General features: G+C 49.7%; 1 protein-coding gene across 5 annotated transcripts in view; it reads right to left on the reverse strand.

The window, feature by feature from the left end:
* The window catches only part of LOC146863413 (transcription factor COE3-like), a 464,528-nt gene that overhangs the window by 136,708 nt on the left and 300,847 nt on the right, over nucleotides 1-26,973 (reverse strand). For all 5 annotated transcript variants that reach the window (XM_085642844.1, XM_085642843.1, XM_085642842.1 and 2 more), the window contains exon 7: nucleotides 6,485-6,566. In XM_085642844.1, coding sequence (XP_085498970.1) covers nucleotides 6,485-6,566 — 82 coding nt within the window. The remainder of the gene's footprint in view (nucleotides 1-6,484; nucleotides 6,567-26,973) is intronic.

Below are 26,973 nucleotides of genomic sequence, written 5' to 3' on the forward strand. Positions count from 1 at the left end.
CTTCAGGGGCGTGGCCTTCACTCAACCACTCATTTCTGCTGCCAGGACACTGCTCTATACATCACATTGAAAGGTGTCCAACCCACAGCTGGAAATAGCATTCTTTTACACTTCGCAAGCTATGTGAAGTGCAAAGATTGCGAAAACGTAAAAACAACATCTTCAGAAGACCTTAGTTGTAGTGGGGAACCCTCCCTAGTCTAGAACAAGCCCTTCCTGGAAGAGATCTTTGAAAACAGCAACGACTTGTGACACGTAACCGCTGGTCTCATCAAACTCGAATCATGCACAGCGTTGACACCATCTACCCCCTGCTGCATGTAATCAGGCAGAGAGTGATATAAGAAGGATTCTAGTAGCAAAGGCAGGAGGGACCTACAGTGGAGCTGCCCCAAACAACACCAGGAGCTTCTGGGCCTCTGAACCATCCGTGTTTGGTGCAGCCGTGTTATATAACATTTGAGTTGTGAAGTGACGTTGGCTCAGAAAGACAGACTAGGCTGATGGTGTCAGACGCGGCATCTGGCAACGTGACAGCAATACATAAGCCCCTTTACACTGGAGCGCAATCGTGTGTTTCTCACACAGTCAATATAGTGCAGAGAGGATAAAGAAAAGCCAGAGGAGGCCGCAGAAGACAAGGAAAGCGTCCAACGGTAAACACAGCTGATTGGAGCAGTGACCACATGGTGTGTCACCATTCCAACTCATTCTTTAATATAGCACTGATGTACCAAAGATCAGGCAACAAGTCTGCCTTCCTGCGGGAGCTCCTCCCACAGCCCTGCCGGCTGACAAAGCAGACACCAAAAAAGCTGCTGAGGATTGGCTCCTCCCTCAAACACACAAAATGTGACGGGAGGAAGCTTGCACTTTGTCTAACCACTGACAATCGCTCGGGGTATCATTCCGACTCATCGTTCTTTTGCCCACCATGCCACCTCAGATTGGTCCCAGCCATATGCATAACAACCGTGGTCTTGCTCCAATAAGAACAGTCCAGCCTGAACGGCCGAGCCAGGTCCTCTCTGAACCGGAACACAAGCAGCCCAAGACTGGTTTCGGCCTTATTGGGTCTTCAGATGGGTGTAGCTTGGTTCCAGCGGCACGGTGAAAAAGAGAACCACGACTGTGCATACCCACGGTCACTTGGGCCGTCACATCAAGCACACAAAAGGCGATGGAAAACCAGTTTTGTAAAATTCATGAGAAACCGAAGACATTTTTGTAAAATCACAATATATGTTATGTCATGCCAGGTTATGTTATGTCATAGGAGATTTGTACAGTGCTGCATTGCCATTAGTATGGCTTTGCGGCGCTATATGTTTCTGGTACCTCCCTGCTCCGGTCTCAAGGCTTTTGTCCCAAACCCGAGTCTGTGCAGTCCAGCATATCTAGTCTCTGTTATCTAATGCCTGCCATGTCTTGAACTCTGTGACTCAGGGGAATAACATTGCTACATGATTGCATGCAATCATTCACAGGTGTGATGTCATTGTCATTAATTATGAGTTTTGGAACCACTACTATCCCGGCACCGACAAGAGCTGGAGCTGTAATGACATAAATAAGGACACCTGTGATTACAACTTTGAGATCATTCAGAAGGCGGCATCCGCAGTATAATTGGTGATGATTATTAGAATTATTGTTAGCAATCGCACCGTTATTAGTGTTATTATTATTATTACTATTATTGCTATTAGTATTACTGTCAGTGTTATTATTATTGTTATAAGTATTACTGTAATTATTATTATCATTATTATTATTAGTATTATTATTGTTAATATTTTTATTATTATTATTGTTATTATTATTATTGTTGTTATTGTTATTATTATATTTATTATTATTATTATTATTGTTATTGTTATTATTATCGTTACTATTGTTATTTCAATTCTTATTATTATTATTGCTATGATTGCTAATATTATTACTGCTATTGCCATTATGATGATGATGATTATTGTTCTAATGCTAGTTATTTCCCTAACTTCCATCCGCAGTCCATCGCCCCCTTCCCCCATACATCCGGGGTCTCGCGAACGCGCCTCGCACTCCGCCTGTAATCGCATCAGACGGTGGAGAGGCAGTTCCTGGACGCTGCTCGGTAATCAGCCCTGCTGGGAAGGCACGTGCTCTAAATGGGGCAGAGGAAATATAATACACTGGAGAGGGCTTCACAGCGCCCCCGCCCTGGGGAGAAGCGAGGGAGGGGGCGAGGGACGGCAGAGAGACAGCCTGGAGGCAGAGGTCTATGGTGCAAGATTCAGTTGTAAAGACACCACCACTGGTGGACAGAAACCAAGCAGGCCTGGACTGCGGTGTCTGACCCACCCCCCGTACTAGCCTGCCGAGGGGGTGTATTGAGATGTAGAGACTCACATGAGATAAGATACTCTCTAACAAGGGAAGACAAAGAGACTTAGAGCCAGAACGAGAAAACAAGCACAGACCCACAGCCTGCGGATTACAGGCAAACAAACTACGTCATCGGGGCAGAGTCACGGGGCTCCCCATTCATGATATTAAACAGCGGGGATTCGCTGGGACAGTTCATATACAGACCCACTTCAGCCGCAGTGTGGGGGAATATAGTCATTAATATGGCAACACATGTTATCAAAGCTTCGGCCCCGTGTTGCCAGCGAGCCCTTTGTTAACACTTTGTTAACCGGCATGCACTGTGATCCTATTCATTCAGAATTCATTGCTTGGCTGCCGGTGGCAAGCCCTCTAGCCCTGACCCACCCTGGCGTCATCTTCTTGGCGGGTCGGGACCAGGGTGCTCTCCTTCTCTCTCTTACCCAACTGGGGAGTCAAACACGTGCTTGTGTCCACCTCATATCCAGGGATACAAAGGTTCCTACAGCTAGCCCAACGGTGATCACCAACATGATCCAGGAAAGGGAGGCCACTGTTTGGGGGCTCCCTGGACAGCTTGCACATAGTTTGATGCACATTTGCACTAACATTTGCCTCTGTGCAGGTGGAGACAGTGCACTCTAGGTATTGCACGCATGCTTTCTGCATCTAGCGTGTATCCAAAGCCGCCTTCTGTTACTTTGCTGCAGAGAGGTGTGACATGTCAGCTGCTGGCCTGCCTTTCAAATGTTTGGCCCCATACACCCCATCTCGTTGTATGTATCCAACACCAGGTTGGGGGTTCTGCACAAGCTCTCTTGAAGGCACCCTTTCTCAATGACTCCGGACAGATATGGGTATACGCTTATTCTAGGACAGCTTCGCTGTCATTCTTGTTTTCCACTGACCACAAACACACCCATGCGGCCCACTACATTACTGTGTTTGGGACCCTGTACACACCGCAGGTCACAAGAGTGAGGCTGGCTCTACAGAGAGTGAACATGTGTTTGCTGGTCTGCAAACGTGTATGGAAGGCCCTGAGAAATACCTCTACTAAAGCATACCAGAGCTAAGGTGATGCCCATCACACTGTAAAAGAAGAACAGGGCTAGGCACATCTGTAATCACCAAGTGTGGGACAGACATGATATTGAGGATTGCAAGGCCCTCGTCCACTCATCCTCGACCTCCCCAGAGGGGCCCACATCACACCCCACCTAAAGAAACAACACTGGCTCCCAATCCAGAACAGATGCCAGTTCAAGATGCTGACCACGCTTACAAGGCCTGGAACAACGAAGGAGCAGCAGACATCAACCAATGCCTGACCTTCCACCAACCAAACAGACACCTTCAATCAGCTTCCCTCTCCTTTGCAAATACCCCGCGGATCCGCTGAACCAACAGCGGAGGACGCGCCTTCTCACACCTGGCAGCCAATGCATAGGACGACCTTCCCCCGCACCTCAGGACCGCACCGTCGCTCCAGCAATTTAGGAAAGAACGAGTGAACTACCCAGCACGCAGCAGCCAACATCTCCAGCGCCTCGAGAGCCTCACGGGTGATGTGCCACGCTTTATAAATGTTTGACTGATTGACCCACATTGACACATTGAAACCATTGCCTGTTCCCACACGTAAACTCACGTGAGGAAGAGTGGCCACCATTGATGGCAGGAAGGGTTTTGTTTCTTGTATACGTGAGAGGAAAAAGAATCCCCTGGGTGCACTAGACCGCAATAACCCCAGTACAATGTTTCAATAGACTCGGCATGCAGAGTACATTGGGCTGTAACCACAAGTTCTTTATCACCAACCACGCAGAGGTTAATTTGTACCACAGTGTGTTCCAGGGCCCTCGTCAGGAGGACACGGCGGCTTGCACCATCCATTGCCCCTGCCAGCGCTGCCAAGGACAGCACCAACACAACTACAAACCATCACTCTCCCACAAGAGTGACAATTCAGACTATTACAGGCCCCTAAAATTATAAGATGGGCTTGGATGGCACGTACTAGTGATTGTTAATGTATATTAAATTAATAAACAACTGTTAGTGTGCTCGTATCCAGATTTGGCAGGCAGCGCCCCCATGTGGCAGACTGTCACAAGTACTGGTTCTAAGAATAAAGTGCCGGTGCCGACCACCGGAAAACAACGGCTCAAATTAAGCACTGATTATCCCACCTGAAACAGGAATCCCACGGAAGAAATGTCCTTTGAACGTTAGCCTTGAGCAGCAATGCTGGTCAAAGAGAGCAGGCCACATAGACACAGAATACAGACCAGTGGACATCTGGCTAAGGTTAAAGGTTGTCGTAGGGTCTGCAGATCACAGACACCAAGTCCCTGTCTAGGGCTTCAAAAGAGATTCCAGCTCGCCACTGAATCATGCTGGCCAATCAAAGAGCAGGTGGGGCTTGAACAACAGTATCCGCCCTCCAGCTAGGGTCCTCACTTCATTGGTGCAGTTATCAGCGACAGGCAGCTGAATAAAAGCCCCTAGCAGCCACATGGTCCATGTGACAGGAAAATGTTTTTAGTTCCAGGCAGCTGGCACTCATCATGAGATACATCATGATTTGGAGCCTGGAATCCCAAATTTAAAAGCCCATCTCTAATCTCCTTATTATACGTGAGATGAGAGGTCACTAGTCACCTGTAATAAAGAATTACGAATGATGAAGCTGGTCACCTGCAATAATTTATTACAGCTGAGATCTGATGTCACAATCAGGCTGCCAGAGGCAGCACCCAAGAGGAAAGGAAGAGAGCAGAGCACAACTAAAGCTGCAGTTTTAACAACAAAAATGAGAACTTGCTTTTCTTTTTTCTAAATGAACCGTGAGATCAGCAGAAAGGAGATATTTATGGCAAAATGTTTATTTTTTGTATGCTTTATGTAATGTTAGGAAAGTGAGGATATCATTTTGAGCTACAGCGTTTTTAAAATCTGACCTACATTCAACTGATTCTATTATGGTATCATGAAACAAATATGTAACTGCTTTTTTAATTTTGCACTACAGATGCTTCATGTCTGCAGACATCCTCTCTTTTTATGTGAAAATAGCATGAGGGAAAGGTGATAGTATGGCCATGCATTATAAGGAATAAAGTACCCCAACATACATTATAAAGACATTGCAAGTCACTGTGGACTTCCGAGACTGTATAAAGTAATTTAGCCTTCAACCTTGTTTCTCTATATGGTTATGGAACTCCACGGTGTTGAGCAAATTTCTTATAATGGAAGGCAGAGGGGATTTTATCCCATATAATTAACTCAGTTGTTTGAGCAATAATCCAATAGATGGGCTGTAAATTTGATTGACTCTTGTGAATTTTCCCCAACCTAATTTCTGAATGTGCATAATGACAACTCTCACGTTGCACTTCCAGCCATAATCCAATCGTCGTGTCCCTGTGACACGAGGTACGCTTACAGGATAAAATACATGCAATGTTCTGCACATACATGTAACACTCCTTGTACCTCGGATTAGCTGCATATTTCCAACAGCCCCATCCTGTATGCTCCTGCTCCCCAGAGGCACAGGGTTACCTGTGCAACACCATGTGTGTAAACTTCTCCACATCCTTGGCACCACCTCATTTCTTAGAGTTGCTGGCATTAGTTCCATTATGCCATGCCAGAGGCCATGCAGCACAGGAGAGGGAGGAAGCAAACATCTGGCTCCTCCCCACCCGCTTTTTATTGGCCCCGCAACAGTCAGTGTCAGTATAAGGAAGGTCAAACAAAATGGCTGGATTTTACCAAAAGTCCCAGTTTCTTGATGGTTTTGTCAAATCACAAACTCACAAAATCCTGGAGGGTCTGCCTGTGGTTATCTTGACTTACCTCATGTTTGGTGGGCGTACTTTCCTGCATTCTTCAGATACTACCATTATCCCCACTTGATGCTCTATGATGTCGGGTTACCTGGAGTATAACATGCTTCCAAATTAATTACTCCACATACCTGGACCTCTAGCATGTCTGAGGGTGTCTGGCATTCCTCTTTTAGTTCCATTATCACCTCCCAGGTTCCCCCATGCTGTCGAGCTATCTGCAGTGTAACATGTAAGTAAACCTCTCCACATACCTGGAACCGCCTCATGTCCCGGGGGTTTCCAGCATTCTTCAGACAGTTCTGATTGCACTTCAGGAAAAACTTGAGGAAGAACCTGAGAATAGGAGGTGGAAAACAAATATAAGAATATGGGTGCTCCGGCAGGACTAAAGAGTCAGAGTTGCTTTCTTCATGACAGCCTGCCTCCTGTCCTTACCTTTCCCTTTCTCCCTCCCTCCGCCTTCTCCTGGGGACCACTTACTCTGCTTCATTAATAAATTAGGACTCAAAAGGAGACTGAATGGCTGTAATAAGAGAAGAAGCAGCTCGTGCGCGCAGTCACAGCTCTCCTCTTTCATGGCACCTTAAATAGAGACCTTCTGTGGCCAGTGACCGGGCCAGAGGCCTATTTCATCTATACGACAACTTGCATGATGTCATTAGGACATTTTGTCAAATAGACTTTTTGTGCTGAGCCCTTCAAAGAGCGAATAATACATCTGTAGAAATAAAGTCAAGGCATCTAACACTGTGCAAAAGTGAAATGTATACAACCAAAAGATGTTTTATTCCCAAATGTCGTTTTTCTAGTCATTAGCTAAAGTGATAACATATGGCTGCAGTGGTATTTATAGCACCTACGTAAATGTAATTTGTGTTGACAAAGCCAATAGCCCTGCTTTATTGTGAAAACACACGTGAACACAGAGATTCACAAATGCTGTTTACATGCGTTGCATGCACAAAAAGCTGTATTTCACGTTAAATCCACCTATCGGCTTTGCCAGTGCTGGAAAAAAGTAGCAAATAAAGGTTTGCTTTCTACATATAATGCATGTAGAAAATAAAGAAAGAACATGATGATTGAGGGTACTTTTCAGATTCCAACAGAAGGACTTCCTGGAGGGCAGAATGAGCCACCGAGAAGTCAGTAGCCTAAGGCGAGCGAGTAATGCTCCTCGGGGCGGAACCAAACCCTGCTCTACGTATATTTTATATCATTGTTAACAATATGTGCACAAGGAGCTGCACAGTCCAGCAGTTTTTTTTTATCTGTGTGCTTTTTAATCTTTCCCCAAGACAGAGGGACACGTGGACTTCAGGAAACTATTTGAGGAAACAGGTCTTTTGGTCTTTCCTAATAGCGATCCATCCGTGGTACAGGGGAGGCAGGCGAGGGCTAGAGTTATACATTTTTCTGCATGATGTTTAAAGAGGGGCAAGTCTCTAATCTAACCCCGAAGGAGTACTTTATTTAACATATACAATTATAAAAAATAAAAAAAGAGCACTTTATTTAACATATACAATTATAGAAGGGTAAATGTGAATAAAAGGGAATCTTTTAATCGAGGGGTTTGAAATGACTTTAAATAGACAATGAGAGTGAAGCTCGAGTTGTCTTTGACGTCACTAAGAACCCCGATGCCCACTAGAGGTCATTATCTATAAATCTGCCTCATACATCTTCATTGTAGATGTCCTTATATGGGAGTGTTTGTGGATGTATAAATGTGAGGTTCCTGCCTATCAAGTGGAAGATAGTAGATATTGAGAGGGGGTCGCTGTATGTCGCCTTTGTGGATCTGCCTGTTGCGTTTGATCTTGTCCATACGGCAAACCTTTGGGGGGTTTTGCACAAGATCGGGGTCCCGTGGGGACTTTATATACTGAAAGTTTTGCGAGGATAAGGTGGGGCCCTACTGGGGAATTGAAGAAAGTCATTCCAATCAGGAGAGCAGTAAGACAAGGGTGCATCTTAGCACCTACACTCTCTCTTCTGTAAATAAATGGCTGCATCCCCAGCCTCTTAAATTGCGAAAATGATCCCCCAAAGGTGAAGGATTATAAAATACCACCTCTCCTTTTTGCAGATGACAATCTGTTAATATTGAAAACTCCCCGTGGTCTATCTATTCTCTTAGACAAATTCAATACTTCTTGTTCAGAGCATGGCCTGGAAATTAACAGCAGCAAAACTAAGTACATGGTCTTTGGTGCCCTGAGGAAAACATCCAAGAGTAAGGGGTTCCTAGGGGGGATGCATTGGATAGGGTACATGAGTTTGACTATTTGGGCACAAGATTGGTAGATTCCCATAGATGGGCAGCACAGGTGCAGAAACATGAGTCTAAAACAAAGAGAATGGTCTATCATAAGATTTGCTAATAGATCACCCATTTGGGCTATGTAAGGTATTTTACCGTTGGCCACGTTCATTTGTACCTGGACGAAAAAGGGAGACATATTGAATCTGTGCCTGATAGCTTTTCAAGCACCTGAGAACGTTGAACACTTGTTTCTTTTTTGCAAAGCCGATGCTAAACAGCGATCACGCTGGATTATTCCTCTTTGTAAACTCCTTGGCTTTAGTATATCTTTTTCACACCTAATATCTTTTCTCAAATGTATTTATGATAGGCTTTGAAATCCCTTTTTTTGTCTTACCCAAATATCTTTGCAGGCTATTACTATACCTATTTACAAATCTTTTTAGCTTTGGGATGCTTCTTTTTAATAGCTTTTATTAATATTTATTCTAATATTATGGATCTTAAAATATGATAAGACTTGTATTGTTGGACTGTAATTTCCTAAACAAGTTTGCATTTCTTATAATTCTTTTTTTTAATGAATTTGAATGTTTTTATTGCTCCTTTATTTGAAATGTTTCACAATGTACCTTGTATGGTTCTATTGAATTGAAATAAAGGAAATATGATGATGATATAAAAGTGTGCATTAATAACATCTACACTTATCTAATGCTATTGTTTTACTGTGGCCTGTTCAAGTGCCTTTTCTTGGCTTATGCTAAGTAGGCCTCAGTTGGCCTCGACGCCATCTTGTTTAAAATGGATGTCTCACCTTGCATGTACACTGGTAATTATATCTGCTTCACGCAGTCAAGGAAAGTTATGTTTGTTAATTCCCATTGACATTGTTTGTGCTGTTCTCGAAGAAAACTTTTCCAACGCTGACTCAGTAATGTGGCACCCATTCAAGTTGTCTTCCGCTACCTCACTGTGCGGCATTCATTCACTATAGTTCATGTTGTTTTTGCAACTCGTTTGTAGTGCCATCTCTGGATGACATTAGCATAGAAGGGCTGAATCAATAGCCATAGTGGGATAGCACTTAGAAGGTAAGGTAATATGACATGTAATAAGACGGTGCAATGATTTGCCAACATTTTAATTCTTTGGCTCACACCGTGATGAATGTGCAGTTTTAGTTATGTTCTATAAGACGATTTCCTATAGAAATCCTTGATTGTGGGGTGATCATTTCCGATGCCGCTCGGTATGCTGTCCGATTTCTTACTGATTTTGCTGCTCATTTGAGACTTAGAATGTTTCTGGTTGTGCTTCTTAATCTGTATAGATCTATCACTGAGCTTTCATGGCAAATGGGCACTTATGATTTCTGTACGGTACCCTTTTAAATTTAGTAATAAATCTTTTTACATTTTATAATTCTGCCCTAGAACTCACATATTGAGTCTGTCCTTACTTAATTAGCTGCCTTTTTGATATGCTGTTTGGTGCCTTGTCTCGGGGCGCACAGGCTCCTGAAAGGTTTAACGCATACCCCGACCCATCCTCACGCGGGGTGCCATTGAGGTGTCTTCTTGGGGTGTAAGAATTTAAGGGTTCCCCGCGCTCACGCTGAAAACCTAATGGGATTCTACTATTTCCTTGGTCTACCAGACAATGTCCACGGCTTCTGACAAAATGAAATGTGCATGAACCAGCGGAAATGGGACACTTCCACGTATGTTTAAACCTAGTCTATGATTTGCAAACATACATTTTCACCCGATTCATTCACTGTGTGTCTCAGCCTCACTCCTTCCACTTTCCAAAACCTCTCATTCAAAATTAAATATATGTAAAACACCTGCGCTGTGACATCTGGCACCGCACCGTACTCCTGGCGTGTGTGGAGCTAGAGAGAGGTGGCTGCCAGTAACTCTGAACACATCCTGCGTTGGCTGCACTTCACAGATGAAGAACATATCCCCCCTGTCTATCACCTTTGCCTGACAGTAGGTAGGATAAGTCAATGGGTTCGGCGCCTGCTGCTGGCCTAGACTCTCAACCTACATCTCGACTTTAATCTTTCCTCTGTACTGTTAATTGCATTATCCTTTCATTATGACATAACATAAGGTGTATTTATAAAGTGCATATTCACTCTAGGGTATCATAAGGCTGCATAACAGATGTTTATTGTTACCCAACTCAATGGTACTCATTTTATCGACCTCAGAAGGATAAATAGCTGAGTGGATCCACCAGGATTTGAACCTGTGAGGAACCTCTAGGCACTTGTGCTCAGTCCAAAGAAATGGCTAGTCAGACAGCGATAAATAAATGGCTAGCTAGATAGGTATACTTGTGAATAAAATGAGTATTGCTTCAGTGGGATAATAACGGCGCTGTTAACTGTCAGTGATTTGAGGCTCAAGGCGCGCGCCAGTAAATGCTGCACTGATATTACTTCTATATTAGGAAGTTAAACCAAGGTGCCAGGACTAAACCCCCCTGGTTGCTCCTGTTCGACTCTTCCTCCCACTTCTGGGGCATTCCAGCCAATAACAAAGATTTCGGGGTCGCTCACAAAAGGGCAACTGGACCATGAACAAAAAGAGAACCGGCCAAAAATCTATTGTCTTCCTGCGGTATCCAAAGATCTTGGATTAGACGCCTCACTCACTCATCGTGACCTGCTTCATCATCTGCGCCTATTCACACCCTGAAAGAGTCGGCGGTGATCTGAGCAGCGGGAACCCGTAGGCTACGGGCGGTGCCAGTACCTTGACACAAGTGTGAATACAGGATGGCACCAAGCGCCAGACACGCATGATGACTAAATAACCCACAATTAAGGTATGATCCACAGAGGGATTATAATCTTGGGTGAGCTCTAGGCCTTTTACACACACATAGAATTCATTTGTAGCTGTTCCATGCAGGGATAGGACTTCAGCCCTGAAGAAGGCCCCAGATAAATTTGGGCTCGTTATGAGGGCCGAAACATTTTGGCACTCATTTAAGTCAAGGTTAATTGAGTAATAACTCTCAACTATAACCTTGTTATTCTCATATTTTTCACCACACCCCCAGTATCCTACTAATAAAAGATTTGCTTTGGGATAAACTGTGAGGTGTTTTTAACTCAATACCTAACACACCTTTCCGGATCGCTGCACTGTCCAGTTTCATTTTATCTAAGAACTCCCAGAGTCCACCCTGGTGGTATCACCCTACCCGGGTGTGGGTAGGCGTCGATGATGAAGCATGGCACGATGAGAGAGGCGTCTAATCTGACGTAAAATCTCCCGCTATCTTGATCTGAGACAAAAGATTTCTTGTGCTTGTAAGAGGGGCCCACGTCAGAGGGAAGAGGCTGCCGTCCAATCAGGGCACACCTTGAGTACTGGGGATCCACAGGACCTTCCCTGGGACAGCCCTCAAACCACAGACCTCTGATGAGAATGCCCTGTGCACCTAATGTGAATGGTGAACATTGCGCCATATAGAAACCGTGTATCATGACGTAGTGCATTTCTATGGTTGTGCCTTCTGGTGCATTAGGGAAATGAGGCTGAATCCATAGTGACTGATGGTTCACACTCACAAGCTACGAGTGACCAATGTTAGTGCACCGCCTGCAAAAGAACACAGGGCTCTGCTTGCTCAGCGCTTGACTAAACTCCGACAAAAAATACATTGCAGCGCAAGGCCCATGAGAGGGGTGAGTTAGACCATGGGCTGAGCCCAGGGTGACAGCGAACTGTGTAATGTGGAACAGTCGTCACATGTGAGGGGTGAGTTAGAACATGGCTGAGCCCAGGGTGGCAGCGAACTGTGTAATGTGGAACAGTCGTCACATGTGGGGGGTGAGTTAGAACATGGCTGAGCCCAGGGTGGCAGCGAACTGTGTAATGTGGAACAGTCGTCACATGTGAGGGGTGAGTTAGAACATGGCTGAGCCCAGGGTGGCAGCGAACTGTGTAATGTGGAACAGTCGTCACATGTGGGGGGTGAGTTAGAACATGGCTGAGCCCAGGGTGACAGCGAACTGTGTAATGGGGAACAGTTGTCAAATGTGAAGGGTGGGCAAAAACATGGCTGAGACCAGGGTGGCAGTGAAAGGTCAGACATGGAACAGACGTCACATGTGAGGGGTGAGTTAGAACATGGCTGAGCCCAGGGTGGCATTGAAAGGTCTGATAAGGGGCAGTGGTCACGTGTGAAGGGTGAGTTAGAAAATGGTTGAGCCCAGGGTGGCAGTGAAGGGTCTGCTATGGGGCAATGGTCGCGTGTGAGAGGCGAGCTGGCACACGGCTGAGCCCAGGGTGGCAGTGAAGGGTCTGCTATGGGGCAGTGGTCGCGTGTGAGAGGCAAGCTGGCACACGGCTGAGCCCAGGGTGGCAGTAAAGAGTCTGAAATGGAGCAGTGGTCACTGCCCTGCATGTTTACCTCTGTAACACTATTATGACTCCAAGGAACCATTATTCACATATAAAACGGACTCTCGTCCTCTAGGGCTTGTTATATAAAAAGCAAGTTATGGAAACACGTTCATGGTGATCACTACAGCTCTCCTGGACACCCTCTTTCAGCCATTGACGTCCCATTTCCAAATTATGGCTTTCAAGGGTCCATTATAACTGAACAAACTGAGTAAGATACTCTCATATAGCGCAGTGATGCCCAGGGCGGGACTCTAGGCGCTGTTCGCCTAGACTTTGCAGCATTTACAAAACCTTCGCAGTCTCCAACTTTCACTCATGCGCCGCAGGCTTTGGAAACGAGGCTCTGCTGCTCGCCTCTCTCCCAGATTCAGGGGTCAGCCAGGGGTAGTAAGCGTGGTTAGAGTGTCAATCACAAAGCAAGTGAGATTTCTTGATTGGCTGGTGCACACCTACGTGGCTCTACTGGTCTGTCAATGTTCCAGCCCGCTGGGGGGAGGGTCAGGATTTCTGCCTTATGGGACTGACCGACTCCGTATAACCCTGACGGCGTTTCCAGCTCACTGTCCGTGGTCTGTGCCTCACACTTCATGGCCCGTGCCCCACGGTCCGTGGCCTGTGCCTCACTCTCCATGGCCCGTGCCTCACTCTCCATGGCCCGTGCCCCACGGTCCGTGGTCTGTGCCTCACTCTCCATGGCCCGTGCCCCATGGTCCGTGGTCTGTGCCTCACACTCAATGGCCCGTGCCCCACGGTCCGTGGTCTGTGCCTCACTCTCCATGGCCCGTGCCCCACGGTCCGTGGTCTGTGCCTCACTCTCCATGGCCCGTGCCCCACGGTCCGTGGTCTGTTCCTCACTCTCCATGGCCCGTGCCCCACGGTCCGTGGTCTGTGCCTCACACTCAATGGCCCGTGCCCCACGGTCCGTGGCCTGTGCCTCACTCTCCATGGCCCGTGCCTCACTCTCCATGGCCCGTGCCCCACGGTCCGTGGTCTGTGCCTCACTCTCCATGGCCCGTGCCTCACTCTCCATGGCCCGTGCCCCACGGTCCGTGGTCTGTGCCTCACTCTCCATGGCCCGTGCCTCACTGTCCGTGGTCTGTGCCTCACTCTCCATGGCCCGTGCCTCACTCTCCATGGCCCGTGCCCCACGGTCCGTGGTCTGTGCCTCACTCTCCATGGCCCGTGCCTCACTGTCCGTGGTCTGTGCCTCACACTTCATGGCCCGTGCCCCACGGCCCGTGGTCTGTGCCTCACACTCAATGGCCCGTGCCTCACTGTCCGTGGTCTGTGCCTCACTCTCCATGGCCCGTGCCTCACTCTCCATGGCCCGTGCCTCACTCTCCATGGCCCGTGCCCCACGGTCTGTGGTCTGTTCCTCACTCTCCATGGCCGTGCCTCACTGTCCGTGGTCTGTGCCTCACTCTCCATGGCCCGTGCCTCACTCTCCATGGCCCTTGCCCCACGGTCCGTGGTCTGTGCCTCATTCTCCATGGCCCGTGCCTCACTGTCCGTGGTCTGTGCCTCACACTTCATGGCCCGTGCCCCACGGCCCGTGGTCTGTGCCTCACACTCAATGGCCCGTGCCTCACTGTCCGTGGTCTGTGCCTCACTCTCCATGGCCCGTGCCTCTCCATGGCCCGTGCCTCACTGTTCGTGGTCTGTGCCTCACTCTCCATGGCCCATGCCTCACTGTCCGTGGTCAGTGCCTCACCCTCCATGGCCCGTGCCTCACTCTCCATGGCCCGTGCCCCACGGTCCGTGGTCTGTGCCTCACTCTCCATGGCCCGTGCCTCACGGTCTTTGGTCTGTGCCTCACTCTCCATGGCCCGTGCCCCACGGTCCGTGGTCTGTGCCTCACTCTCCATGGCCTGTGCCCCACGGTCCGTGGTCTGTGCCTTATTGTCCTGGACAGTTGCTCGCCTATAGATTGTCTCCGTGGGAAGCGCCGGAGGGCGGGAGATCCTATGTAGCGGATCAAAGTCTTCAAAAGAGATCTCTCATCTGCCTCTCACTCACTAATTCCAATCGCCCCCCCCCCCCCCTCCCACAGCATCGTTAGAAAGAGGGTTTACCATCCTGGGTAAAATACAATAAAACACGAGGCTTGCGACCAATGCGCCCTGCGGTGCCAGGGGGGAGAACCAGGGCAGAGACGAGTGCGCCAGGGATCTCTGTGGGTGGGGATGAACGCAGCCAGGGGACAACCTCTGAAGTGCCTCGACGCCTGCCTTGTGGCACACGCTAGCCAGGCACAACCTCTGAAGTGCCTCGTCGCCTGCCCGTTGGCACACAGTGCCCCGCCGCAAGAGGGTTGTGCCCACAGCCACCACACGCTGCCTTCTCTCTTGTTCCAAGAGCTCAGACTCACTGAAAGGCTGCCCCTCTTCCTTTCCTCTCATCTCGCTAGAAGGGGATCCTCTACAGATGTATGTAGCTTCCTTGAGACCTTTGATCCTCGTCAAGAGCTAGGGTATTTCGTATGAGTGCGGGGATTGGCCGATTCTCGCCTTATATTATTGGCTTGGAACTGACGCAGCGCGCATGGCTCCACATCAAAAGGCCTCAGGGTTGAGGCACTTCACCCTGTCAGGACAGGTGGCACTTCGGCCCTCCTGGGTACTATGAGCTGGTAATGGCTGTTTTACTCTGTTTCTGATTGGATGAGCGCACCCTTTCACTGCTTCCACTGCTTTTTCTTTCCTTTTTGCCACAAGAGTGCATGTGTTTTTCCTCTCTCCTTTGCTATCCCTTTTTATCCATCCCCCTTTTTGCAGTGTACAGTGCAGTACACGAAAGCATCCTCGACTGTGGCAAAAATGTTGAAACCAGCCTCACATCGTGGGAGGCCACAACTGTCAGGAAGCAGGTCTTGAAAGCGGACCCCAGCCCCCTGGTGAAAATGCCAGTGAGGCAAAATGGACGCTCAGACCCTCGCCATGATGCTGGGGCAATGGGTGTGACATGATGCCACCCGTCTGCGGTTGCCCTCAGCCAGAGGTCTTCAATCTTTTTTACACTGAGCCCCCCTCCCAAAATATTTTGAAGTCGGGTCCCCCTCCAAAACTCTATGGAAAGACTGGAGAAAGCGAGAAGAGCAGGGCTGAGCACAGGGGGTGGCGTGTATGAGATCATTTCACAGGCGGTTTTTTTACTATCTTATAAGCCACACTAAATGTGAGACTTATGAGAAAATACATTAAAAAACCTGAAATAGACAAAAAAAACGACTCCCATTATTTGGGGTTTTGTGAGCCCCTCCCATTCCTGGGCCCCAATGCAACTGCACCTTCTGCACTAATTCTAGCTGCAGCCCTGAGTAGCAGGGTGTCCCCTCTGCCTCTTTCACCCCTTCCCCGCCAAGCCTGGTCATCACCCCAAATTTAAACAGACTCTGTCCCTTTCAGATAGAATGAGATTCCATGTGTGTCTCGCCTCTTCGCAGCCAGGATGCCCTCAGCCCTAATGCCCTCCAGCATGCCTCTATTATAAAGTAAGACGTCATCATCCTCACACTCCCGAGCAGGGCACCACTGCACCTGCCTCACTAATGTGAGCTAAGGCCTTGTGAAGGGGGCCGTCTCCGCTGCCCCTTGTTACCCCCCCAGCCTCCTTTCTGCGATCTCTGAGGCCCTAGCTAAGGTGTCTCCTCTGCTTCAATGTTCTTCTCTCTGGTGCCCTCGGTTTAATGCCCAGAGCAACACTGGCACAACAAGTGAGCATTGAGTCCTAATATAAGACAGGAATGATGGTAAAACAGCCATAATATGTGTTCCTTTGGTACCTCACACCCTTGAGACCCGGTGACACTGCACCTGCAGCAGCAATTGTGCCCATTCCTCTGCCCACACCAGTGGGCCATCGCTGCTAGACCCGAGGCCTAAAGAAAGACGGTCTGCTCCTTTTTGTAAAAAAAAAAGGAACAGTCACACATTTCGCCCCTCTGTTGCTTGGGACCTGTTCCCTGTGCAGCATGGGGGACTTGGGCCACATTACCAACTAGGAAAATGGCTCCCCTCTCCCACCTTTTTTGCTAGTGACACAGCCTTCATTGGGGTGTAGTGATTCCTCACACCAGTGCCCCAGTGCCAATGCACCTGTTGCACTAATGGTAGTGATGGCACTAAAAATAAAACATTAATGAATGTGCATTTCTTGAAACCTTCTTCAGAGCATCTTATTCAGGAAGTGGGGCAACTGCCTCTGTCCATTTGCGAATGAAAACATTAGACCCCCCATAGCGCCTCGATTCAGGGTCATCTCTTTCACCCTGTCCATGGCTGTTGCTCGGTTCCTCTTTTTCTTGAGCCATTTGTCTGAGGCCCAAGAGGTCAGGACCATCGGGATCTGAATCTGACCCTGTTGGCCTCCTTCCTCCACCCCTCTACTCACCTGAGAGGACATCTGCGGGTAAACAGGGGTTGGTATTGCCTGGATGTACGGGGACCAAGGTGTTCTACAGTTTACAAAACAGTTCCCATATATTGTGTTAAAAACAACAATCCCTGATTTGACAATGGGGACCTGGAGGGCTTGGAGGGTACGGAAGGAGGGCGCTCAGGGGAGAGGGCTCTAACGGGATTTAATTTAAAGAGTCACTTGAAGTTTCATGATGACAAACGTTTATAACTTTTTTTGAAAGATAATGTACGGATGCTGAGTTTGAAAAGTGTCCTTTAATAGACTTTTTAAAATGTCTACACTAGGTTAGCTATTCTGAAAATATATTCTTGGTAAGTGCTTGTTTTCATCATATATACCAAATTATTGTGTGGCAGCATATCTTGTACTGCTACAATTTTAAACTAATGTCTTAAATATTTTCAGAGCTACTTGTTGGGACCTCAGACCATTATAAATACGTGTCAGTATGCTGCACTGTGCCAAGTTGAGTCAGTTCTGTGACTCTGGCCTCACAAAGACATCTGCAGAGACTGCATGACCCAATTAATGTTTCATAACTGAAAGAGTTCATTTCCCAACAATTCATTTAATTTGCACTTCTTTTTTTATTTAAGGTGTCATTTAAGAGCATGTGCAGTTGTTATATGACAAGGAGGTGCCTCAAGGGTCCATCTTAAGCCCTACTCTGTTCAACACATATATGGCCCCTCTATCCGCCATTATAAGAGCGAGTGGCTTTGAGACGATTTCGTATGCGGATGACACGCAGGTGATAATCCCATTCAAATCTGATCCTGCTGTCACCAGGGCTAAGTTTAAGATCTGTATGTTGAACATAGCGGCCTGGATGGGGGACACTTTCCTCCAGCTTAACTCCAATAAAACGGAGATTCTCCTGTTTGGGAAGGCGGAGGAACTGTGGACGCTAGATTGGTGGCCCACTGAACTGGGGGAGTCTCCTTCCCCCACAAAGCAGGTCAGGAATCTGGGAGTTCTGCTAGCAAACTATCATCCGAAGATCATGTAAAAACACTCTCGGGCACCTGTTTTGGAACCCTGAAAATGCTAAGCAAGGTATCTCCTTGGATCCCCCTGGATGCAAGAAAGACACTGATTCAGGCGCTGATAGTAAGCAGGTTAGACTATGGCAACGCACTACTGGTAGGAGCCAGAGAAGAGCTATTCTCTAGGCTCCAAGCACTGCAGCAAGATGGCCTTGAGTAAGCCTAGACGGTCCCCTTCTGGACCCTTGCTGCAAGCCTCACACTGGCTCCCATCAGAAAAAGAGCTGCCTTCAAACTCCTCACACTGGGGTTTAAGGCAAGACACGGCCTGGGGCAGCAAACTTAAGGAAGAAGATGAGGCCTTACGTCCCCCCCGGTCGCCATCGGAGGTCAAGCAATCGAAACCTTCTGGTTCCCTGTAAGATCAATAAATCTAGAATGGGGTGATTGCTTTTCCTATCTTGCCCCTTTCACTGGAACAGGTTACCAGAGGAGATCCGCCGCTGAACCTCTCTGGGACACGTCAAGAAACGCCTAAAAACCTGGCTGTTTTAGGGGTTTGTGTGGGTCGTGGTTCCTGCTAGTGTCTTGCCAAGGCGCCGGGAGATCCCCCTGGGGATGATTCGTTGCGCCATATAAGTGTTAAATACATAAATAAGCAGTTGCAGTGAATGTGAAAAAGCAACACAATACTTATAGAATCTTTTGTCGTTTTTTGCCTTGTTCTTTACATCACAACCATAGGATTCGGGAGCCCAGTCGCTGGCAGGACCAGTAAGTTAATGTCAGACAAATATTAGAAAAATCACAGACAGACGGTATTTTTTTCTGTTAATAACACATACTTTAAATAGAAAACGTTAGAAGGAAACACTTTAAAATGTGTTCTACTGCTGCCCTAATGACCTCTGAATGACAACTAAAGTACAGAAAGACAGGAAAGCTGTGTTAAGAATGAGTGCAGGTGTAAAGCTGTGTTAAGAATGAATGCAGGTGTAAAGCTGTGTTAAGAATGAATGCAGGAGTAAAGCTGTGTTAAGAATGAATGCAGGTGTAAAGCTGTGTTAAGAATGAATGCAGGTGTAAAGCTGTGTTAAGAATGAATGCAGGTGTAAAGCTGTGTTAAGAATGAATGCAGGTGTAAAGCTGTGTTAAGAATGAATGCAGGTGTCTGGGCCTTTGCAGAATCTTCACAGGTGAACAGATGTCAGGCATCCACTGTGAAAGGGGGTCCTCCTGTCCTCAACCCCTTCATGAAAATAAAGACGGCCTGAAAGCAAAAAAAAGCAAAGAAAGCGGAGCTTTCAGGCCACCCTTATTTACAAGTACTTAGTGAAGCATTTGCGCCCCCCCGGGAAAGCCTTCACGGACCCCCAGGGAGGTGCGCCCATCCTCGAAAGGTAGATGCCACATAATAACATAAAGCAGGGGCGTAATGAAACTTGAGGGGGCCCCCTGTAAAGTACATGGAGGAGCCCCCCTCTTGACTCACTCAGGAGCTCTCAGGCCAGGTTAATGTACTGAGGGGGCCCCCTGGAGCTCGTGGGCCCTGTGCACTGCAGGGGCTGAGGGGGCTTTGTTACGCCACTGACATCAAGCCAATATGGCCGCTGCTGCGTCTTAAAGCATGCGTGTGCACTGCGTTGTTGTGAGGCATAACACATACCTAGTGACGTAAAAATGATGGGGCCCCTGCAGAATGTGATATGGGGCCACCAAGTCTCCAATATCTTGCAAATATTCATAGACTCTCACTTAAATTGGGGGCCCCCTGAAAGGTTTGTGGCCCGCTGATGGATTGGGCCCCCTTGTACCAGGCTGCTGCAGGGGCCTGGTCTACGCCCCTGCACATATTTTATTTGAGCACCTCAGTTCTGAGTTGGCCGCCCATGCGTGTACACACATTGCGACGTCCTAGGGACACCCCAAAGTCATGTCATGTTAGGTTAACGAGTCTTATAAAGCACAACAGCTACCCCAAAACGGGCCTCCCGGCACAGATAGAAGGAACCAACTAAGAAATAGATTGACCTGATAGGTAAGTCATTATATGAAGAGGTGAGTCTGAAGTTGTTTCCTAAAACTTAACAGGAAGGAGTTGCACAATTTGGCCACCAGGTAAGCAAACGAGTGCCCCCCCCCCCTCCTGGTCCTCTCTAGATCCTGGGAGCATCAAGACGGGCGAGGCTGTTTGATCTCAATGTCCTGGCGCTGTAAGCAAAGGAGTGGCCCCTCCTGGTCCTCTCTGGATCCTGGGAGCATCAAGACGGGCGAGGCTCTTTGATCTCAATGTCCTGGCGCTGTAAGCAAAGGAGTAGCCTCCCTCCTCCTGGTCCTCTCTGGATTCTGGGAGCATCAAGACGGGCGCGGCTGTTTGATCTCAATGTCCTGGCGCTGTAAGCAAAGGAGTGGCCCCTCCTGGTCCTCTCTGGATTCTGGGAGCATCAAGACGGGCGCGGCTGTTTGATCTCAATGTCCTGGCGCTGTAAGCAAAGGAGTGGCCCCTCCTGGTCCTCTCTGGATTCTGGGAGCATCAAGACGGGCGAGGCTGTTTGGTCTCAATGTTCTGGCGCTGTAAGCAAAGGAGTGGCCCCTCCTGGTCCTCTCTGGATCCTGGGAGCATCAAGACGGGCGAGGCTGTTTGATCTCAATGTCCTGGCGCTGTGTGGAGTGATGAGGTGCTGGAGAATATGGGTACCAGGAGAGTATTTTCATCTATGTGCAATGCATAGAGCTTTAAACTCATTGACCAGCAGCCAACGCCATGCCGTCCCGGAAGTGCTGGACGTGCAGAGTTCATTTTTGGCACATTTGGTAGTGCTCGAGCTGCTGCATTTTGAATAACGTGCATTTTTTTAATGACGTATGCTGGGCTGCCCAAATATAAAGAGTTGCCATCATCCAAGCAAGAGACAGGCCTTGCCCCACCGTCCTCCGGCACTCCAGAGGAAGCCATTTAAGTGTTTTTTAAGGGATCTTAATAACCCAAAGCATGTGCCAGACAAATTCTTGGTCATGGTCAGACCCTTGTCTAGCACGACACCGAGGCTCTTAACCTCAGCTTTAGGGGCGGGAGCCTGCCCCAAACATGGGGCCAAATAAATTGGTCCCATGGGGAGGAGTTATTGCCGACAAACAGCACCTCAGTTTTATCGCCATTCAACTTTAATCCACTTGCCGCCATCCAGCTAACACCTGATCCATCCATGCCGGGAGCTTCATAGAGGTGGCATCGATATCCGGTGACAATGCAACGACTATCAGCGCGTCGTCTGTGTAAGGTACCAGCGCCGAACTGCCGAAGCGGGTTTCTCCAAACAAAAAGCGTGGCTTGATGGCCTCTGATCTTTTAAACATTTTCAAAATGTTCTTTTTACAACGCTTTACAAACAGGCGTTTGCATAGCCACTGGATGAGCATTGGAATTATAAAGGCAAGACCTATTGGCTTTGCCAACGCATGCTACTTTTATCTCTCGCCCTCTGTTAGAGTCGGACATACAATACGGCTCCTTAAAGAGGGGCTTATGTTCCGTCCCTGTATTGGAAATCATTGGGCTGGGACAGGACCTCAGCCTCCCACAGACGGACCGGGTTATGGGATCTAAATATTGAATCTCTGGAACACTTAATATTGAACTGCCCTCAGGAGAAGGGCGTTTATATGTTCTTTATCCGCTGGAGCTGACGTCAGAGCACTTGCTCAGGCTCAAACTTTTTGCTGGGATCTCACAATAGTAAGTGCTAGGAAGCTTTCAGATGTATGGAGTTAGCCCAAAACAAGTAAAAAAAAATACTAAGGCAACAGTAGCGGTGAGAGAACGACACGGTTCTTGAAAAGTGTGGCTAAGTACGAGCCCTTAACAATCAATGTCAAAGCCAATAGTTCTGGGTTTGACGTGCTGGTGGGATCATTCATTATTTTTTTCTTTTATATGTTATTGCATGAATATGCTATAACACAAACATAAATCGGCAACTAAACATGGTCGCCGCATGCGTGCATTAAAAGTGTTACATTTGAAAACTATTCATTGATTTGGCCATTTAACGAGTGATTTTATATACAGACGCCTTTCAGTCGTGCCGTGCATTTTATTGTTAATTGTGAAGCAGAAAATAATAAATCGACAGCTATGGAAGCGCTCAAACAGCAGGAGGCTACGACACCTCAACAATTCGGGACTTTTAAAAGAAATTCAAAAACAAATCAGCGTGTAACTGGGCTCGCAAAGTGGTGCAGGAAAAATAATGACCTGCTCTTTAAAGTTAATACAAGACATCACTGAAATGAGAAAGTACACATAGAATCCTGTATCTCATTGAAATTAAAATAACTAACTTCAGCACACATAGATAGAGGAATATGCCTCAGGGCATTGTTTATGTGCAGGAAGGCACAAAAACAAACCTTTTTTTGCAGGAAGGTGTTCCTTCCTGCACAAAACAGTCCTGCATGCAACGCAGGCACCCTTGCACCATGGTTGACGCTAGGCAGCACGTTGTGCAGCAGCGCCGGGGAAAGGACAGAAGTGTGTTGTATTGTGATTAATACGGGGCATTCCTGCCCCATCCCTGTAACGCAGTACCGCAACGTTACTTGTACATAAACATGACACGCATTTCATCGGTGCACGTGCACCAATTGTAGAAGGGACGACAACCAGTTGTATGTTGATACACAGACGTGGAATTCACCAGCACAACCTCCCTGGGAGTGAGTCACAGAATTGCTACCAGGGGATGTGTCAGTTTCCAAATCAGGTACAGTCCTAAGGAAAATCTGCAACTTTCCAACTCTAGGAGATGGGGAAAGGTTAGGAAGCAGTCCTGGTTCACCCCCCTTTCATTCCTAAACCCACACAAACTTGTATGTTTGTGGATTGTCACACTTTTTTTAAAGCCCTATTCCATCATGGTAGGTAAACACGTGAGGGTCTGGAGGCAGAGAACCTCCGCCACGCGGTGGTTGGGGGAGTTTTGCCAGAACTCCACGTTACAAGCATGATGCAGAGTGGGCAAAACTCTGCCAGCAGAGCGGAATTTACCACCCACCCCTAGTCAGAGCCATTGTGTGGTGGAAAAGCGATGACCGCACCCCCTTAACTCGTGGGTGAAGTAGGGATAATATATCCTGGGAGACACTTGCATTTCCCATGTAGAAAAAAAAAGCATGTAAAATGTGCGCTCTTGTGATAATCCCTCAGACACACTCCTGTGAATTTACCACTAGGGTCGACGTGGAGAACCAGGAGTACGAATCAATCAAGCGTTTCATTTTCAGTTAAAAGAGTTAACAGAGAGTCCGACAAGGGGACCAGGTCCACCTCGGTCCTGCAGTCCGGTCCATCGAGTGCCAGCCAGGGGAGCCAGGTCCACCTCGGTACTGTTGTAGGTTCCATCAAGTGCCAGCCAGGGGAGCCAGGTCCACCTCGGTCCAGTGGTCAGGTCCATCAAGTGCCAGCCAGGACAGACAGCTCCACCTCGGTCCTGCGGTCCGGTCCATCGAGTGCCAGCCATGGGAGTCACATCCACCTCGGTCCTGTGGTTGGGTCCATCGAATGTGTCAGCCAGAGGAGCCAGGTTCACCTCGTCCTGTGGTCAGATCCATCAAGTGCCAGCCAGGGAAGCAATGTCCACCTCGGTCCTGTAATCGGGTTAATTGAGTACCAGCCAGGGGAGTCCCATCCCCCTTGGACCTGTGGTTGGGTCCATCAAGTGAGCCAGCTGAAGGAGCCAGGCCCACCTCAGTTCTGTGGACAGGTCAATCTAGTACCAACTAGGGCAGCCACGCCCACCTCGGTCCAGTGGTCAGGTCCATTGAGTGCCAGCCAGGACAGCCAGGTATACCACGGTCCTGTGGTTGGGTGCAGCCAGTTCTAGCATAGGGCAGTTAGGTCCAACACAGTCCTGTGGTCTGGTCCATCGAGTGCCATCCAAGGCAGCCAGGTCCACCACGGTCCTGTGGTCGTTTCCACTGAGTGCCAGCCAGAGAAGTCAGGTTCACCAAGGTCCTGTGATCAGGTCAATCGAGTCCCAGCCAGGGGAGACAGATCCTCTTCGGTCCTGTGGTCGAGTCAATTGAGTTCCAGCCAGGGGCACTAGGTCCTCCACAGTCCTGTGGTCTAGTCAATCGAGTGCCAGCCCTGGAAGCCATTGGGGTCGGGTCCTTCATGTTTGTCAGCCAGGGGAGCCTGGTCCACCTCGGTCCTGCGGTGGGTTCAATCGAGAGACAGCCATGGCAGGCATATCCACCAAGGTCCCGTGGTCCGGTCCATCGAGTGCCAGCCAGGGGAGCCAGCTCCACCTCGGTGCTGTGGTCGGGTCCATCGAGTGCCACCCAGGGGAGCCAGATCCACTTCGGTCCTATGGTCCAGTCCATCGAGTGCCAGCCAGGGGAGCCAGCTCCACCTCCGTCCTGTGGTTGGGTCCAGCGAGTGTGTCAGCCAGGGGTGCCAGGCCCCCCTCAGTCCTGTGGTGGGTCCTTCGAGTGCTAGATAGGGCACCCAGGTCCTCCTTGGTCCTGTGGTCGGGTCGACTGAGTGCCATCTAGGGAAGCCAGATCCACCTCGGTCCAGTGGTCAGGTCCATCGAGTGCCAGCCAGGGGAGCCAGGTCCACCTCGGTCCTGTGGTCGGGTCCATCGAGTGCCAGCCAGGGGAGTCAGGTCCACCTCGGTCCTGTGGTCGGGTCCATCGAGTGCCAGCCAGGGGTGTCAGGTCCACCTCGGTCCTGTGGTCGGGTCCATCGAGTGCCAGCCAGGGGAGCCAGGTCCACCTCGGTCCTGTGGTCGGGTCCATCGAGTGCCAGCCAGGGGTGCCAGGTACACCTCGGTCCTGTGGTCCGGTCCATAGAGTGCCAGCCAGTGGAGCCAGCTACACCTCCGTCCTGTGGTTGGGTCCAGCGAGTGTGTCAGCCAGGGGTGCCAGGTCCACCTCGGTCCTGTGGTGGGTCCTTCGAGTGCTAGATAGGGCAGCCAGGTCCTCCTTGGTCCTGTGGTCGGGTCGACCGAGTGCCATCCAGGGAAGCCAGCTCCACCTCGGTCCAGTGGTCAGGTCCATCGAGTGCCAGCCAGGGGAGCCAGGTCCACCTCGGTCCTGTGGTCAGGTCCATCGAGTGCCAGCCAGGGGAGCCAGGTCCACCTCGGTCCTGTGGTTGGGTCCATCGAGTGCCAGCCAGGGGAGCTAGGTCCACCTTGGTCCTGTGGTCCGGTCCATTGAGTGCCAGCCAGGGGAGCCAGGTCCACCTCCGTCCTGTGGTTGGGTCCAACGAGTGTGTCAGCCAGGGGTGCCAGGCCCACCTCAGTCCTGTGGTAAGTCCTTCGAGTGCCAGATAGGGCAGCCAGGGCCTCCTTAGTCCTGTGGTCGGGTCGACCGAGTGCCATCCAGGGGAGCCAGGTCCAACCCGGTCCTGTGGTCCGGTCCATTAAGTGCCAGCCAGGGGAGCCAGGTCCACCTCGGTCCTGTGGTCCGGTCCATTGAGTGCCTGCCAGGGAAGCCAGGTCCACCTCGGTCCTGTGGTCCAGTCTATCGAGTGTCAGCCAGGGGTGCCAGGCCCACCTCAGTCCTGTGGTGGGTCCTTCGAGTGCCAGATAGGGCAGCCAGGGCCTCCTTGGTCCTGTGGTCGGGTCGACTGAGTGCCATCCAGGGGAGCCAGCTCCACCTTGGTCCTGTGGTCCGGTCCATTGAGTGCCAGCCAGGGGAGCCAGGTCCTCCTTGGTCCTGTGGTCGGGTCGACCAAGTGCCATCCAGGGGAGCCAGCTCCACCTCGTTTTAGTTGTCCGGTCCATCGAGTGCCCGCCAGGGGAGCCAGGTCCACCTCGGTCCTGTGGTTGGGTCCAGCGAGTGTGACAGCCAGGGGTGCCAACCCCACCTCGGTCCTGTGGTCTGGTCCATCGAGTGCCAGCCAGGGGAGCTAGGTCCACCTCGGTCCTGTGGTCGGGTCGACCGAGTGCCATCCAGGGGAGCCAGCTCCACCTCGGTCCAGTGGTCAGGTCCATCGAGTGCCAGCCAGGGGAGCCAGCTCCACCTCGTTTTAGTTGTCCGGTCCATCGAGTGCCTGCCAGGGGAGCCAGGTCCACCTCGGTCCTGTGGTTGGGTCCAGCGAGTGTGACAGCCAGGGGTGCCAAGCCCACCTCCGTCCTGTGGTCCAGTCCATCGAGTGCCAGCCAGGGGAGCTAGGTCCACCTCGGTCCTGTGGTCGGGTCGACCGAGTGCCATCCAGGGGAGCCAGCTCCACCTCGGTCCAGTGGTCAGGTCCATCGAGTGCCAGCCAGGGGAGCCAGCTCCACCTCGTTTCAGTGGTCGGGTCCATCGAGTGCCTGCCAGGGAAGCCAGGTCCACCTTGGTCCTGTGGTCGGGTCCATCGAGTGCCAGCCAGGGGAGCCAGGTCCACCTCGGTCATGTGGTGGGGTCCAGCGAGTGTGTCAGCCAGGGGTGCCAGGCCCACCTCGGTCCTCCTTCGAGTGCCAGATAGGGCAGCCAGGTCCTCCTTGGTCCTGTGGTCGGGTCGACCGAGTGCCATCCAGGGGAGCCAGCTCCACCTCGTTTCAGTGGTTGGGTCCATCGAGTGCCTGCCAGGGGAGCCAGGTCCCCCTCGGTCCTGTGGTCCAGTCAATCGAGGTGGGAAAACGAGC

The sequence above is a fragment of the Triturus cristatus genome, chromosome 2_2 (assembly GCF_964204655.1).
Source record: "Triturus cristatus chromosome 2_2, aTriCri1.1, whole genome shotgun sequence".
NCBI lineage: Eukaryota > Metazoa > Chordata > Amphibia > Caudata > Salamandridae > Triturus > Triturus cristatus.